A 16,953-nucleotide genomic window follows, 5' to 3' on the forward strand; every position below is an offset into this window, starting at 1 on the left:
GATACATGCAAGTGAATTGATACCGTTTTACATGCACAAAGACTGACAGAAGTGTCCTGTAATTGCTGTGGCCGCACCGCGCCGGCTGAGGACCCCACCCAATCAATCGAGGGGCGGGATCGGGCCCAGGGGTCCACCCGAGTGCAGCCCGGCGGAGGGGACACGTCCCACACCGAGGAACCCAGGGCGGTCCGCCGGCCCCACCGAGGCGCCCCGACAACTGGCCAACCTGTGGGTGCCGCAGGGACCCAATGCCACCCCCACCAGCCAATCCCCCTACCCCACCCGCTCTCTCTCTCTCTCTCTCTCTCTCTCTCTCTCTCTCTCTCTCTCTCTCTCTCTCTCTCTCTCTCTCTCTCTCTCTCTCTCTCTCTATATATATATATATATGTTTTGGGGTTTTTTTCTACCTCAATGCTGCAAATTGTGAGATGCCTAACTGATATTCATTGTTCCTGTGACAATAACATCAGCATGCTCCCCTGTGCTTGTGTGGGTGTCCTTCATGAGGTACTCCCACATAGATTAAAAATAAAAATAAATAATGAGTGTAAATGATTGTTTGTCTATATGTGCCGTGTTATGGACTGCCAACCAGTCCAGGGTGTTGCTGCAGCTGGGAGAGGCTCCAGGTCACCGAATGCTCTCCCCTGAAGATGATAAGTGATAGAAAAACAATGGGTGGAAATTAATTGAGGAAAAATACATAAGAGCATATACGTAACAATCCCCAGAAATAGGATAGGCATGCATGATGTCAGAGCTTCTCTGCCTACTACAGCGGCTGAAAGTATTTAACACGTCAGCATCTCTAAATATATTTCCAAAGGTGCTATTGACATGGAAATTTCACCAGATGTTGGGAAAAACCAAAGTAATTCATACAAACAAAGAAAGTGGAACGAATAAGCTCAGAAATTACGTTATGTGGAATAATGTGAAATGACACAGGGAAAAAGTATTGAACACGCCAACTGGTATTTATTTCATACTTTGTACAAAAGTCTTTGTTTGCAATGACAGCTTCAAGGTGCCTCCTGTATGGAGAAACGAGTCGCATGCATTTCGCTGGTGTGATTTTGGCCCATTCCTCCACACAAGCAGTCTTCAAATCTTGAAGGTTCCGTGGGCTTCTGATCCTGCTTAAATTGCCACCTTCGTTTCATTTTCATCATCCTCGTGGATGGCAGCAGATTTTTGTTAAGAATGTCTCGGTACATTTGCCCATTCATCCTTCCTTCAATAGTGGGAAGTTTACCAGTACCATTTGCTGAAAAGCAGTCCCACACCATCATGCTCGCACCTGCGAACTTCTCTGTTGGCATGGTGTTTTTGGGTGATGTGCAGTGCCATTTCTCCTCCAAACGTGGTGTGCATTATGGCATCCAAACAGTTCAATTTTGCTCTGATATTTTCCCAGTATTTCACTGGCTTGTCCAAATGTTGTTCAGCAAACTTTAAATGAGCTTTGACATGCTTTTTTTCCCCCAGCAATGGGGTCTTGCGTGGTGAGTGTGCATACAGGCCATGGCGGCGGAGTACATTATTGACCGTTTTCCTTGTGACAACAGTACCTGCTAATTCCAGGTCTTTTTGGAGGTCTCCATGGATGGTCCTTGGCTCTTGGACAGCTCTTCTGATGATTCTTTGCATTTCTCTGTCAGAAATCTTGTGAGGAGCACCTGATCGAGGCAAATTTATGGTGGTATGATTGGCTTTCCACTTATTACGTATTACGGCCCCAACCGTGCTCACTGGAACATTCAGAAGCTTAGATATGCGCCTGTAACCAATGCCATCGTTATATTTTGCAACAATTACTTTGCGATGGTCTTGAGACAGCTCTTTGCTCTTACCCATCATGAGATGTGTCTTGATTCACACCTTGGCAATGAGACCTTTTTATAGGCCATCAATTAGGACTGAACCAGCTGTTATGCATTTGCACTGACAAGACAATGGACTGCTGTTTTATTATTGCTAGATTTTGCTGTTGTCTTGGCTTTCCATGCCTTTTTGCACCTCGCTTTTGTCATGCGTTCAATACTTTTTCACATTTTTACACACAACTTAATTTCTGATCTTATTTTATTCTAGATTCTTTGTATGTATGGATTACTTTGGTTGTTCCCAACATCTGGTGAAATTTTCAGGTCAATAGCACATTAGGAAGTACAGTCTCCTCCAAAAGTATTGGAACGGCAAGGTCAATTCCTTCATGTCAATAGCCCCTCTGCAAATATATTTAGTCAGAAAAATGGCAAATGCTTATTTCAGCCGCTGTATCTGACCAATACAATATTACTACATTTTGGCTGAATATACTGATTCTATTGATGCCAGTCGCATTCTACTTAACACGATTGAAGCTATCTTTGCCTACATGCTGACAGAGAGCTATTTGGAGGTCAGTATGTGGGGAGGGATGTGTCAGCTGTTCACTAAATCACCCCATCACAGCACAGGGAAAAAAAAGTTCTGGAAGCTGTCTCCTTCAGGGAGTGAGACTCATATTCTGAATGTATGCATGCTGACTTTGTTTGTTAATATTGTAGGCTTTGTTAAAAAGGACATTTGCAATTTTGTGTGAGAGTGTTTTTTTTAAACTATATATATATATATATATATATATCTCAAGCCAGTGTGAGGACGGATTTCTCTTAGAATACATCTGATTTAAAGGTACGTACATCACTGCTGGTGTTCTGTTTCTTGGCATGTGTCTTGACATAATTCCACAACATCAGGGAGGGACAAATTCTATTTTAATAGTGTAAGATAAACATATGGTATATATTTTATGGTATTTGTTAATCATAAAGACACTCTTGGGAATATGGTATTGCTCTTGCGATGTTAGGCCTAAACGGTGAGTTGAGCCACATTGACTCCAAATTCAGAAGGTTTTGCTCTGTGATGCTGTCCGAGATGGCAGCTAAGAGAGCCTTGTAAACATCCCGGTTCTACCGATAGTGAAGTTAGATAGTGAGTTCGTTTTTTTTTTTTTTTTTTTAGCTTCCCTTTCTCAATTGAGGGCATTCAGTCTGGTAGAGACAGCATCACAGCTGAGTCTATATCGGTGGTGATGATCTAAGTCAAACGAGGTGACAGAGATTAAACTGCTCGTCATTACCGGGGAGGTCAGGCATGCCACTGCGGCGATCTGCCATACAATACTGAAGCCATAAGTACTGATTTTTACGCAGCCATCTTCGATTTTGTAACATTCTTAGCAGAGTCAATATCACCATAAAGTGCCTTTTAGACTTCCCCATTTCACCCCCCATAATTGCGATTTTTCAATTTACTTCATATTTATTGTATTAGGTAGCTGTTATGCTGTTAGAAATGCATACTGGTCAAGCTCCCACACCATCTTTATATATTAACTGCAAGCAAACCATGTACTGTACATGCAAACTGCTGATAGGGTGGACAATGACATGATGGATATTTTCAGCATTTCGAATTTCCAAAAGGTATTCCAAATGATTTTTCACTTTGAAAGAGTTAAACTTGGCAAGAGCTACACTAAATATGATGCAAATGATTAAAAATAAGTATACATATTTTTTCTGCAACTATCACTGTTTCAGCCTGAAGAAAGACAAAATGCTGGTTATAGTGTCAGTGAAAACAGAGGGTTTTTTGTTGTTGTTGTTTTTTTGTTTAAGGGGCAAATACCCCATAATAATACCCCATAGGGTGGAATCATACAGCATGTTGGACTTTCTTCCTTCTCTTGTGGGATTTGGAAGCCAGTCCTCTCAGCAGCTCCTTATCAAACCGGTTCTCACCTGTTCTCAGCTTGAATGTTAGCAGTATGTCTGTGGTGCATGTGTGTGTGTGTGTGTGTGTGTGTGTATTCATAACATACAGGTAGTGTGGTCAGTTTTAACAAACAAAGGCTAGTGTGTGTGTCCTAGTGTCCTGTAAGCAGCAGCATAGGAATATATTTAACAATTTCTACACCAAATGCATAGAAACTGTATAAACATTCCAACTAGTCAAGATCTGTAGAGCCCTTGTTCTCAAACCGGGGTCCCTGGACTCCTGGGGGTCCACGAGCCGTAGCTTGGGGGTCCATTTTTATGTTGTATCAAATAAAAAATTGTGTACCTACATATGGGGACTGGTTACATATGGTTAAAACAAACGTACTAAATACATTTCTCCTCCTTCCTGTAGCTTTGGGCCAAATATAAGCTCTGTTATGATTGTGACGTATTACGTAAATCCAACATCCCTGCATGCACACAGCATTTTTCAATAGCGGTGAGGGATACATACATTTTTATGTGGTTTTTTTATTGTGTTTATTTAATGTAATGTTTAATTCGGTGAAGTTCCTTTCTACTAAACTGATCATGGACATGAGTTGAAAAGTAAAACAATAAAAACAAAAACAATTGCTATGGCATTTAGGGGTACACATGGTGGTTATGTGGACTGTAATTGCCACTACGATTAAGAGGGGGGATCCTTGGCAAACTATTCCCCTGTAAGGGTTACCTGTACCACTGAGGTACAACAGATGCAGATTGAATTTGTGGTTACTTGAAGTTTTTACAAGTAGGCCTAAGCTAGTGGTTCATATTTCCTCTCACCCATGACAAAATACTTATTGGTGTGGTTGTCGTGCAAGATGGCTCCAAAATACATTTTGGAAGGACCTCTTGGTATGATGCATTACGGTTTTACAACTCTGCTAACTACAAAAACAACAATCTAATAATATAACATTTGTGTGTGTGTGTGTGTGTGGGGGGGGGGGGGGGGGGGGGCTTGGCTGATATCACAAAGTGCTCATCTTGCCACTGAATGGGTTTGAGGCTAGGTTCCCCCTTAAGTCTAATAACCTTGAGCAAGATGTGGTTCCGCTAGTCAAACAAACCTGACAATGTCAATCAGGTATAAGCATGATTAGTTTTGTAAAAACAGACTTTTAACACAGGTCCTGTATTGGATCTCCTTAGTAGTCTAAGTAGATGATGTAGGTCAGGTGTTCATAATCGTTATAGTTACTATTTTGTAGAGCAACTCAGGTACAATGATTAAAGTTTGCTCGCTAATTTAGCTACTGGCAAAAGTATAATGAACTGTATGTACAGTACATCTTTGTCGCCACATTATCCACAGATTTACCAGTAATCCATATGTGATTTCAGAGCCACACTGAAAGGCTTCAATCAATCAGAAGCCATCTGGATTGCAAGAAGTATGGCAGACAATATACCTGGTGGAATAGTAGCAGCTGCAAGTAAGTTCTTTATTTAAAAGCAATTGCCAACATCTGTTATGGAGTGCATACACCAAACCATTTTTGTCTTCATGGTTCAGAGAACCGTCTGCAGGTGGTGAGAGGCTTAGAGGATGTGGAAGTGTCAGAGTGCGAGAGCTGCTCCTTTGAGGTGACCCTTAATCTGTCATACATCGAGGGAGTGTGGACCAGGGATGGGATGCGGCTCAAGTCCAAGCCCAACTGTCGCATCAGCACACACGGGAAGACGCATTCTCTCATATTAAACAGAGTGGCTTTGGCAGACGTGGGCTTGATCTCTTTCCAGGCCAATGGCATTCAGACCTCCGGCAAACTCACTGTTAGAGGTAGGCTAGGACAACCGACTGCGACCTCTAGGGTCCAGGACAATGATGTGATCAAGTTCAGGATTTAGGTTGATTTAAGACTGCTGAACAGAAACAACATTATGTGGCTTTAATATGGACCATTCATGAAAACCTCATTGATTTTAATATGGGATTAGTTGTGGCTTGTTTCTTTTAATTTCCTCCTAGCTAAAGACATCCACATCATCAAGGAACTAGAGGATGTTGATACTGTGGAACGTCAGTCCGTTAGTTTCCTGTGTGAAGTAAATCAAGTGGATGTTGATGGTCGGTGGTACAGAGATGACTGTAGGATCCGACCCGGGGACAACATTAAGATCAGACATCAGGGTAATATATATATGCATATATGATCTCAACATATTTAATAAAATAGCCTTAAATAAGGCTGAATTGTATAACTTCTGTTCTGAAACTGGTTTCAGGTAAAACCCACACCCTCTCTTTTAAGTCGGTCAGGCCAGAGCACGCTGGAGAAATCAGATTCACTGCAGAGCGTGTCTCATCTTATGCAAATCTTACAGTAAAAGGTGAGTCTGTTGGTGGCTCAACAGTTGTAGCATTAAAGTGTAACCAAACAGGAGAAACTTGTAAATTTCACACATCACAGAGAAGAGTCTTGTGAACAAGCCTGACAATGAATGAATGAATGAATTAATTAATTTAAAAAAAATCGCAAAGTATGTCAAATCAAGCTCCAAAAATTGTCAAGAATTGAGACAGGCTTTCAGCTTACAGACGCTGTCGGTGTGTCTCTGAGAGCTCTGAAAATCCTGCCTCTCCTGTCAATCAAATGCACGTACCACCTTCTTTCTCTCATGGAAATGGGCGGCGGGGAGGCGGCTCTCGTCCATTTTACTGCTGAAACACAACATGCTTGGGTCCAAGATGGCAAGACATGTTGCCCAAATAACACAAAACACATTACAATTCAGGGAAGATGTATGTTTTCAAGTTGTGGGCATAGTTATACTGGTAGAACAGGATGAAGTTATTGATGACCAAGGAAGTCGAACTCCACTGAATGGCCACTGCATGGAATAAAGGCGCTTGGTGTTTATATAGGGGGTATAGACCCCAGCCCTGTGATGTCACAGGGCTGTTTTCTAGCCCGCCCACAAAATCAGAAACATTTAGAAGGTGAAAACGAGTTTTAAACCATATCTCAACAATTCAGTACTACAGTATATTGTTCTCAGTCATTGCACATGTCTCCGAACATATTTAATGTATTTAGAAACAAAACATGAAAATGAGCTTGGTTGCACTTTAAGTCATAGGTTTAAGTCAAAGGTTTAGTGCATTACATACAAAACCATTTCAGAGCTTCATGAGTGCCACTGCATCTAAGCACAGTCTGTGTATATGTGGAAATTCAATAGTGACAAACTAAAAAATGCTGAGTTGTTTGCAAATTTGGTGGACATGCCACAGAAATAATGTGGAAAAATCATTACATTTTGCTCCTGTATATATATTTGCTTAGCAAGTTAGGCAAATTATTTTCACAGTATGTAAGTAAGACAAACCAAAAATTATGCAAATTCTCTACTATTTTGTAACAAATTCTAGTTAATTCCAACAGGCAAACAGTTTCGAGATGCTGGTTCTTTGATGTACACTAACACATACTGCGCCGAAAGCAATTGCCTGAGCCTGTTCTTTCAATCGTCAGAGCTGCCAGCCCAAATAGTGCGTCCCCTGAGAGTCAAGATCGCCATGTACCACCACAAAGGACTCCTGGAGTGCCAGGTTTCTCGGGCCAACGCTCAAGTCAAGTGGTACAAGAACAAGAAGGAGCTTGTGTCTAGCAAAAAGTACCAACTTGTCAGCCAAGACGTCTACAGGCAGCTCACCATTGATGACATCTGCTCCTCAGACGAAGACACCTACACCTGTGACACAGGAGATGACAAAACCTGTTGTCAGCTTCTAGTTGAGGGTGAAATATACACAGACATTGTAATGCACAACATTTGCAAGTTTGCATATATAGACAAAGTGGAAACGCTAAGGTTGAAAGCCATGTTAGTTTTGTTCTGGATTTCAAAACAGCTGTTCCCAGGAAATAACAGAACTAATCTTAAAGCATTTATTATCTTAATAGTAAATTGTGTCAGTAACAGAATTGTACTGTATATTATGACTGTCCATGCAGAGCAGGCTATGAGCATAGTTCGGGGCATGAGCTCAGTGGAAGTGACAGAACCAGAGCCAGCACTCTTCCAAGTGGAGACCAGCTTGAAGTCAGGGAGGCCACCCAAATGGACCCTGAATGGAAAGGTGTTGGAGCCTAGTGAAGAGGTGGATATCTACAGGGAGGCCACCATCCACAGCCTCTGCCTCACCTCGACAGACAGCTCCATGTCAGGGCCTGTGGTTTTTGTCGCTGGCAAGAGCCGTTCTTCTGCTGAGCTTACGGTAAAAGGTGGGTAACGCAGCCCTCCCCCAAATACATCCTCTCCGTGATCGTGAGAAGGTTGATGGTATCGCTTTCAACTGGTAAACTATCTCTCTCCCTGTAGAGCGGCCCCTCCAAGTTGTCCGCAATTTGGAAGATGTAGAAGCCAAGGAGAACAGCTCTGTCACTCTGAGCTGTGAGTTTGCCCCCTCCCCCAGGGTGGTGAGGTGGTTTAAAGGTCGTACAACTCTAAAGACTTCAAACAAGTACAGAATGAGGAGAGATAGCAAACGTGCAGAGCTGACAATCCATGGCTTGGTAGGAATGGATACTGGGCAATATCGCTGCACGGCGGGGGGTTCACAGAGCACGGCACATGTTAAAGTCAAAGGTATGTAAGTTAAGGATGATTTATTGTGCTCAAAGCTGAGCTGAATACGCCATTTGCATTGGATTCACTCCCTTTTTTAATCATAGTGCGAACGCTCAAGCTGGTCAAACACCTTGAACCAGTGGAACTTGAAGAGGATGGCGTCGCCAATTTCACTTGTGAGCTCAACTATGTGGTTCCCAACGTGGAGTGGCTCCTCAACAATGTCCGCCTCTATTTTAACGCCATAAACAGAATCCAGCACATGGGTACCATGCACAGCCTCACCATTAAGAAACTGAGACCCCAGCAAAGCAGGGTCACCTTTAAAGCTGGCCTTCTTTCAGAGACAACAACTTTAAAGGTCAAAGGTCAGCTACAATAAGACGTTTTCTGATAGTTTTATTTATTTCAGAGAAATATTCTGATTAATCCAAAAATTTTGTTTGTACTACTGCTACTATTACCTTTAGAGCGCCCTGCGGTCTTCCTTAGACCTCTGGAGGATGCAGTTGGGGAAGAGCAAGGTGAGGTCTGCCTACAGTGTGAAATTTCCAAAGAGTCTGTGATTCCAGTCTGGAGGAAGAATGGCATTGTCCTGACACCTGATGAAAAACACGAGTTGTGTCAGTATGGAAGATCCATGGCACTGATTGTTCATTGCTTGAGCAAAGATGATGCTGGACAATACACCTGTGATCTAGGAACCAGCCAGACCAAGGCTAAAGTTTCCGTACATGGTTGGTTGAAGAGCAGTACACATGAAATACCTGGACAGTGCATATTTAAATGATTGTATAATTTAATGTATTTACAGATTTACATATCACTATTATCCAGCGCTTGAAAACCACATCCGTGCTGGAGGGTGAAAGCTGCACTTTTGAATGTCACCTGTCTCACAATCTTAGTGATGAGCCTTTCTGGACCATCAACGGTCAAGTGGTTGTCTCCAACAGCCACTTCCGGGTCGTCAACAATGGTCGCAAGTACAAGTTGAGCATTAAAGATGCAGTTTTGTCCGATGCTGGAGAAGTGATATTTACAATTAAAGATTTAAGCTGTAGGACCATGCTCTTTGTCAAAGGTGAATACCCAGTATTGTAATGAATTGACTGTATATTAAAAAAATTAAGTGTGCCCTAATGTATTTTCTGTGATGTTAGAGAGGCCAGTGCACATTTTTAGGGATTTGTTGAATGCCAAGACAGTGCCAGGTGAAGACGCGGAGCTCAGTTGTGAGATCACCAAACCTGAGGTCAGCATCCACTGGCTGAAAAACGGCCATTTAATCAGGCAGAGTCACAAATATAGGATGAGTGTGGAAAAGAACCTCGCAAGGCTGATAATCAAGAACACCACAATCAGAGATTCAGGAGAGTACTGCTGTCAGGCTGATGGGGTTGCCTCCCGTGCCAAGCTAGAGGTCAGAGGTAGGAACTGGAGAAAAATATTCTTCTGGATTATTACATTTTCCCTCATGAAGATTTATTTAAGATTGATCACTGACAGAAAATAGGTTGATAAGGCAATGATGTCTTGGCAAATTTACCCTACTCAAGGCTGCAAGATTGGTAGGATTGCTATGTTCCGTATTCACACACGATTTCCAAAATGTGTATCATTCCAGAACTGCAGCACTCATTTGCAAGGGAGTTAAAGGACACCCGAGCAGAGGAAAAGGGTAAAGTGACCTTGGAGTGCGAGACCCGACAGCCAGCCAAGCGAGTGACCTGGCTGAAGGGCATGATGGAGCTCAAGTCTAGTAGGAAGTATGTCATGAGGCAGAAGGGTGTGGTGCTGTCACTCACCATCACTTTTCTGGAGAAGTTGGACTCAGATATCTACACATGTGATGTTGGGACCATGCAGAGCCGTGCACAGCTGACTGTGCAGGGTGAGGAAAACACGAGACACTGCATCACTGTGGCTCAGTGATGTTCATTTAGACCATGGCAGTAATTTAGCTAGGACTGTCCAGTGGGAATAAATCTCAATTAGCAAATTCTAGTCTGAGAATGTAGCTTGCATGACTCTTAAGCCTGCCGCAAACCAAGCGATGCAGCCATAATAGACGGAACTGGACGATTGCAAACAAATTGCCCCTCAAGTACCTATGCCAACTTGCTGCAACAAAAATTGCACCCCTCATGCCGTTCTTATCAGGAAACAACCTCTTGAAGCCTTTTGAAGCGTCATTTAACCACAAACAACGTGGTGCGATTGTCAAGGAAAAAGAGGATTCCCCCAGCCACTGTATATATATTTTTCTGTTGCAGGAGAAGAAAAGAAGAAGAAAGGAGAGACGAAATATTCGAGTGGCTGCTGGCAATGAAGGCTTGATTCATTGACTGCATGAATGCAAACTTTCGTACCTCCATTTCAGGGGCAGAAAGACTCTCTTTACTTTCTATACAATATATTGGTACGGCTTTGCAGCAGTGGGCTGGATCTCACTTGGTACTCGCAAACATAATTTCTGTCGTGAAAGATTGTGTGATATAACCTAACATTTTGATTGGCCTCAACATCTATGCTGCTATGACACCATTCATTTGCGATTTGATATTTTAATTCAGCCGAACTAGTTGCACACGGTCGGCAACTTATGAACGCCAGTTGCAGTACCCAGCACACTGCACGATGCGACTGAATTATTCAGTGGTGTTCGTCCGTGTCACTTGCTGTGCAGTTGACTGTAATCTTCACAGTAGGAAACCGTTGTAGAGGTTTGGGGTTTGGGGTTTGGGGTAATAAAATGTAGTTTCAGATCAGGACATCGATGTGAATTCGTATTTAAAAAAAATATGTATCATTGATCACTGATTCCTGTGCTGCCTCACACTGATAGTTTCTAGTACTTTGATAACCTTAGCATTGGAGCAATGTGAGATTTATAGTCCATTTTTCTGTTTCTGTCAGGCCAGAGAGTGGTGATCCTGGATGAACTGGAGGACATCGAGTGCCTTGAAAACGACACAGTCACATTCAAGTGTCAAATCTGTCCCAGTGACTACACGGTGGTGAAGTGGTACCTGGACGAGACTCTGCTGTACAATAATGAACTTAATGAGATCCAGATGCTTGCGGGAGGCTACCACACGTTGACATTTAGACAGCTGGCCCGCAAAGATACTGGCACCATCTCATTTGCAGCTGGTGACAAACGATCATATGCGTCACTGTTGGTTAGAGGTGAGGTTTTGTCTTATTCTTATTTTCTTGTTCCATTTAATTAGGTAATTAGTGGGTTTGACTTGTTCACATTACTAGAGAGACGTCCAACCATTTGTAAAGCGCTTGAGGACTGTGAGGCTATTGAAGGAGGGGGTCTCGTTTTGTCCTGCGTCACCTCAAAGCCATGTCACATCCTGTGGTACAAAGATTGCTGCCTAATGTGGAACTCCTCAAGGTATTTTGCAAGTCGTTCGGGGTGCGAGGCTCGGCTGGCAATTCGGGAAGTTTGCCAAAGTGATGCTGGAGTGTATGAGTGCAGTGCTGGATCTGTTACAACAAGGGCTGTTGTAACCGTAAAAGGTATCATTGGGAATTCTTTATCAAAACTACAAATGGAATATTGTGGCGTTATAATGATAATGAATTTGCTTTACAGTGTTTGTCTAATTATGTTGCTGCTTCCTTTTAGGTATCCCAGCGGAGTTTACTAAGCCTCTACAAAACATAGAGTCCCGCGAAGGTGAGACTGCTACCCTGACATGTGAGTACTCTCTGCCGGGGGTCCAGTTCCACTGGAGAAAAGGCATGGAGAGCCTCAGGCCTGGAGACAAGTATGTGATGAAACAGAGACAGACCGTCAATTCACTCATAATCCGAGAACTGAAGCCGGAGGACTCAGGGGAGTACACCTGTCAGTGCAGAGGCCACCACACTACTGCAAGGCTCAAAGTACAAGGTAAAGCCATGCTCCTGATTTTGGTCTACGTAGTTTCTTTAACAGCCTACCCCACAATACGTTAAAACTGCACATTTTAGCGTGGCCTTTTATCGTGGGCAGCCCAAGACACAACTTTGCAAGAATCATGCTGTCTAATCAGCATCTGATCTGCCACACCTGTGAGGGAATGGATTATCTCGGCAAAAGAGATGTGCTGTATAACAGAGATTTTTACAGATCAGTGAACAATATTTAGGAGAAAGGGGATGTTTGATGGTGGCACAGTGGATGACTGGTTATCACATCTCCCTCACAGTTCTGAGGACTGGGGTTCAAATCCAGCCTCACCTGTGTGGAGTTTGCATGTTCTCCCCGTGCCTGCGTGGCATTTCTCCAGGTACTCCGGTTTCTTCCCACATCCCAAAAACATTGCCCTATGACTGACTGGCGACCAGTTCAGGGTGTAGTCCGCCTTTCGCCTGAAGTCAGCTGGGATAGGCTCCAGCATGCCCGTGACCCTAGTGAGGATAAGCGGTTCAGGAAATGGATGGATGGATGGATGGATGGATCCCAAAAACATGCATGGTAGGTTAATTGAAGACTCTAAATTGCCCGTAGGTGTGAATGTGAGTGTGAATTGTTGTTTGTTTATATGCGCCCTGCGATTGGCTGGCAACCAGTTCAGGGTGTACCCCGTCTTCCGCCTGCAGTTAGCTGGGATACGCTCCAGCATACCCGTGACCCTAGTGTGGATAAGCGGTGTAGAAAATGGATGGATGGGCTGTTTGTGTAAATTAAAAAGTCTTTCTTTACATCTTTGAGTTCAGCTCATGAAAAACAAGTGTTTTACATTATATTTATATTTTAGTTCAGTTCTAGTTATGAAGCCATCCTACCTCAAACACACTATGACTGTTGTTGTTAACTGTGTGTCAATATTTGCAAACTTGAAAAGTAGTTAATAGGTTGTTCTTTTTAATAAAATTTTATTTTAGAGGTAGTGTCATATTCTCACATATTGGACATAAAGCATTTTTTTATTTATTAGGTTTTTCTCACTAAAACTCAGTCAAAGACTATCACTATTGTGTAATAATTGATGTACAGTAGTTTGTAGTGGTGTAGAACTGAACCAACCCATATTGAAATATGGGTCTAATCTGTAATTATTTCAATATTGAGCTATAAGAGATGTGGAAAATGAAAAAAAAACACTTTGATGCAGTGCAGTTGTATTGTACACATTTGTAAACTATAACAAAAGTAATGCTACTAGATCTATTTGGTCATAGATGACCATGATCTAGCTCACCGGGCATCCCCCAATTATTTAAGCTACTGGTACTGTATATGTAACATAAAAAGATGTACAACAAAACAATCAGGTTTTAGCAAAAAGCCCTGTTCAAATGAAATGGTTAATAATTTTTTTATGGATATTGAATTGGGAATAACATAAAAATAAGCATACCGGGTTCCTCCATTGGAATAAAATATTGTTGAAATACATATTTTGGAATTAATTAATACCTCTTGAATCATCATTTAAAACTGACCATTATTATCTTTCCAATAGATTTTTGTATTCCTCTCTTCATTTGAATCTTATTATATTGTGCAGGTGTACATATTGAAGTGTCCAATGAGAGTAAAGATTTCCCCTTTAACTGACCTCCTATCTTTATTTGTTTCTTCTTTTCCAGCTATTCCGATTACATTCATCCAGCAGCTGAAGAACATGCATGCAGAGGAAGGGAGCAATGTCATATTACGCTGTGAACTCTCCAAATCTGGAATACCAATAGAATGGATGAGGGGGCAAGAAGTGTTGAAGAATGGAGTGAAGTACCAGATGAGAAGATGGGACACAACCGTGGAGCTTTTGATATGGAAAGCTGTTCCTGAGGACAGTGGGTTCTACAAGTGTTTGTGTGCTGATCAAGTCACATCCGCCACTGTCAAAATCAAAGGTAGCAAATAGTCAATTGATAAAATACCATAAAATCTTGATTCATTGGTTCTAAAAGTTTCTGAACCTTCCACAGCTCTGCCGCTCACCTTCAAACAGAAGCTGCGTAACATGACCTTCGAGGAGGGCAGCACTGCAACTTTACGCTGTGAGCTTTCCAAAGCATCTCTCTCTGTGGGGTGGAGGAAGAGGGGGGATGAGCTCATCAAGAACGGCGACAAATATCACATTCGCCAGAGGGACACACTGATTGAACTGAGTATCCTGGATGTGACGCCAGAGGACAGCGACATTTACACATGCATTTGCGGGAGCATAGAGACCACAGCGACTCTCACTGTGAATGGTACAGTACTTAGTTAAACTGTTGTCAGTTTACTGTCTGCAACAATGGTACTAACATTAATTTATCAAAATACAGTACAATATACATTTTAAAGACCTTTGATGCTTTTATGTTTCCATTATGTTTTAGTGAAGATAGATATAAAATACACTTTCTTGTGCAATTATTTATTCTTTTTTTTTTAATTTCTATTCATACATACACATTTTTAGCATTCCCAATCACGTTCAAACAAAAGCTGAAGAACCTTCAGGTGGAGGAAGGACACAACATCATGCTATCTTGTGAGATCTCTAAGCCTGGCGTCGCTGTGGAGTGGAGGCTGGCCGGTGAGCTGCTAGAAGATGGTGAGAAGTACCAGATGAAGCAGAGGGGCTCGATGCTGGAGCTGACCATCAGAGATGCAATACCAGAGGACAGTGGCATCTACACCTGTGTCTGCAGAGACCAGAAGACAAAGGCCACTGTTAAAGTCAGTGGTATGTTACACAGTATGCAAATGTTGTTTGTTCTGACGAGCTTGATACATTGGTTTTAAGCATAGAGTTATCGTAAGTGCAAAAGTTCTTATGGCTATGATTGCTTAGAATGATATCATGTCTGTTGTAAAAACGACATGTATTTCAAGAGACTTTAATAGTCTGAAACTGGGATTTCAATCCTTTAATTTTGGGGAGAAGCTCCTCAATGTGAAAACCACTGGTCTAAAACATTGCATAGATCCCTGACCTCACAAATGGACCCACAGGCACACCCCAAAATCTTATAGAAAGTCTTCCCAGAAAGGTAGACGCTGCAAACGTGATACCAACTCCATATACAGTATTTGAATCCAATGCACCTCTTGTTGGTGCTAGTGCTGGGTGTCAGTGTGACGGTACATTATGTCCATATAGTGGATCATCGGTAATTAGTGCTTTTCCTTGACTATATGCCACAAACTGAAACATCTATTTTGTTCTTGTGAAGCTGTTCCCACCACGTTTAACGGGAGTCTGAAAAGCCAGGAGGCAGAAGAAGGCAATAGTGTGACACTGCGCTGCGAAGTGTCAAAAACAGATGTCCTGGTAGAGTGGCAGAAAGATGGAGAGTTGCTGCCTGAGGAGATGTCTGGAAGAAAATATCAGCTGAAGCTGGAAGGGAAGACAGCTCAGTTGACCATTGTCAATGTTCAAGCGGAAGATGCGGGGAGGTACAGCTGTATTACAGGAGATGAGAAAACCACTGCTGAACTCAAAGTGAAACGTAAGTCAGTACATACAGTATAAGAGTAGAAGATATACAGTACAGAAGTACAGTACAAGATATGATATTGGAATATTTCTGGATTGACGACATAAATCTGTGTGTGCGCTGCCAAACAGCACTTCCTGTCACATTCAAACGTAAGCTCCAGAATTTGGAGGTGAAGGAAGGTGGCAGTGGACTTTTCTGCTGCGAGCTCTCCAAACCTGGAGCTCCAGTGGAGTGGAGGAGAGGTCGAGTGCTTCTGAGCAGTGGAGGCAAGTATGAGATGAAGCAGGAAGGGCCGTACACAAAGATGATCATCAACAACGTGCAAGATAGCGATGCTGGGAAATACTTTTGCAAGACAAAGGACAGCCAATCAACTGCCGAGCTGTCGGTCCAAGGTGACTTGACAAAGTCGGACACAACCCAGTCACGTTATTACATTTTACTTTACTTTTGTTTTCCTCATGAATTATCAAGATAATAAATGTCATTAATGTACTAATCTAATATGTAAAACTGAATGCAGCAGATGGACAAATGATTTTACATTTTGCATAAAATCACAGCACAGCAGTACCGTGCCCTTGGAATATTTGTTGTGTTCATTGTCATTCTGAAGAAATAATATCAGATAATGCAATGCACATTTGGAATATTACAGTCAGAATGGAAGTCTGGAAGCCAAACCTCAGATTCAGGAGGAGCAGTGTGGTTTTCATCCTGGCCCTGGAACAGTGGACCAGCTCTACACCCTCAGCAGGATCTTCAAGGGTGCATGGGAGTTCACCCAACCAGTCTACAAATGCTTTGTGGACTTGGAGAAGGTGTTGAACTGTGTCCCTTGGGGGGGCGGGGGGGGGGGTGTCCTGTGGGGGGTGCTCCGGGAGTATGGAATACCGGAACCCTTGATAAGGGCTGTTCGGTCTCTGTATAACCGGTCAGTTTCCAGTGAAGGTTGGACTCCGCCAAAGCTGCCCTTTGTCACTTCTGTTCATTACCTATAGACAGAATTTCTAGGTGCAGCCAAGGTGTTGAGGGGGTCCAGTTTGGTGGCCTCACCGTTGCGTCTCCGCTTTTTGGTTCTTTTGGCTTCATCAAGCCGTGATCTCCA

At 42.6% G+C, this 16,953-nt stretch overlaps 1 protein-coding gene across 1 annotated transcript in view; it reads left to right on the plus strand.

Annotated features, from left to right (window-relative positions):
• Window positions 1-2,526: 2,526 nt before the first annotated feature.
• Window positions 2,527-16,953, plus strand: part of obscna (obscurin, cytoskeletal calmodulin and titin-interacting RhoGEF a) — a 53,733-nt gene continuing 39,306 nt past the window's right edge. The window contains exons 1-21 of the mRNA XM_061779184.1: window positions 2,527-2,682; window positions 5,169-5,260; window positions 5,341-5,607; window positions 5,797-5,958; window positions 6,054-6,158; window positions 7,304-7,570; window positions 7,787-8,056; window positions 8,154-8,420; window positions 8,507-8,770; window positions 8,873-9,139; window positions 9,217-9,486; window positions 9,566-9,832; window positions 10,030-10,296; window positions 11,322-11,594; window positions 11,673-11,936; window positions 12,046-12,312; window positions 13,998-14,264; window positions 14,340-14,609; window positions 14,822-15,088; window positions 15,579-15,854; window positions 15,974-16,240. Coding sequence (XP_061635168.1) covers window positions 5,221-5,260; window positions 5,341-5,607; window positions 5,797-5,958; window positions 6,054-6,158; window positions 7,304-7,570; window positions 7,787-8,056; window positions 8,154-8,420; window positions 8,507-8,770; window positions 8,873-9,139; window positions 9,217-9,486; window positions 9,566-9,832; window positions 10,030-10,296; window positions 11,322-11,594; window positions 11,673-11,936; window positions 12,046-12,312; window positions 13,998-14,264; window positions 14,340-14,609; window positions 14,822-15,088; window positions 15,579-15,854; window positions 15,974-16,240 — 4,864 coding nt within the window. The 5' untranslated portion in view covers window positions 2,527-2,682; window positions 5,169-5,220. The remainder of the gene's footprint in view (window positions 2,683-5,168; window positions 5,261-5,340; window positions 5,608-5,796; window positions 5,959-6,053; window positions 6,159-7,303; window positions 7,571-7,786; window positions 8,057-8,153; window positions 8,421-8,506; window positions 8,771-8,872; window positions 9,140-9,216; window positions 9,487-9,565; window positions 9,833-10,029; window positions 10,297-11,321; window positions 11,595-11,672; window positions 11,937-12,045; window positions 12,313-13,997; window positions 14,265-14,339; window positions 14,610-14,821; window positions 15,089-15,578; window positions 15,855-15,973; window positions 16,241-16,953) is intronic.

Source organism: Phyllopteryx taeniolatus, chromosome 7 (assembly GCF_024500385.1).
Source record: "Phyllopteryx taeniolatus isolate TA_2022b chromosome 7, UOR_Ptae_1.2, whole genome shotgun sequence".
Taxonomy (NCBI): Eukaryota; Metazoa; Chordata; class Actinopteri; order Syngnathiformes; family Syngnathidae; genus Phyllopteryx; species Phyllopteryx taeniolatus.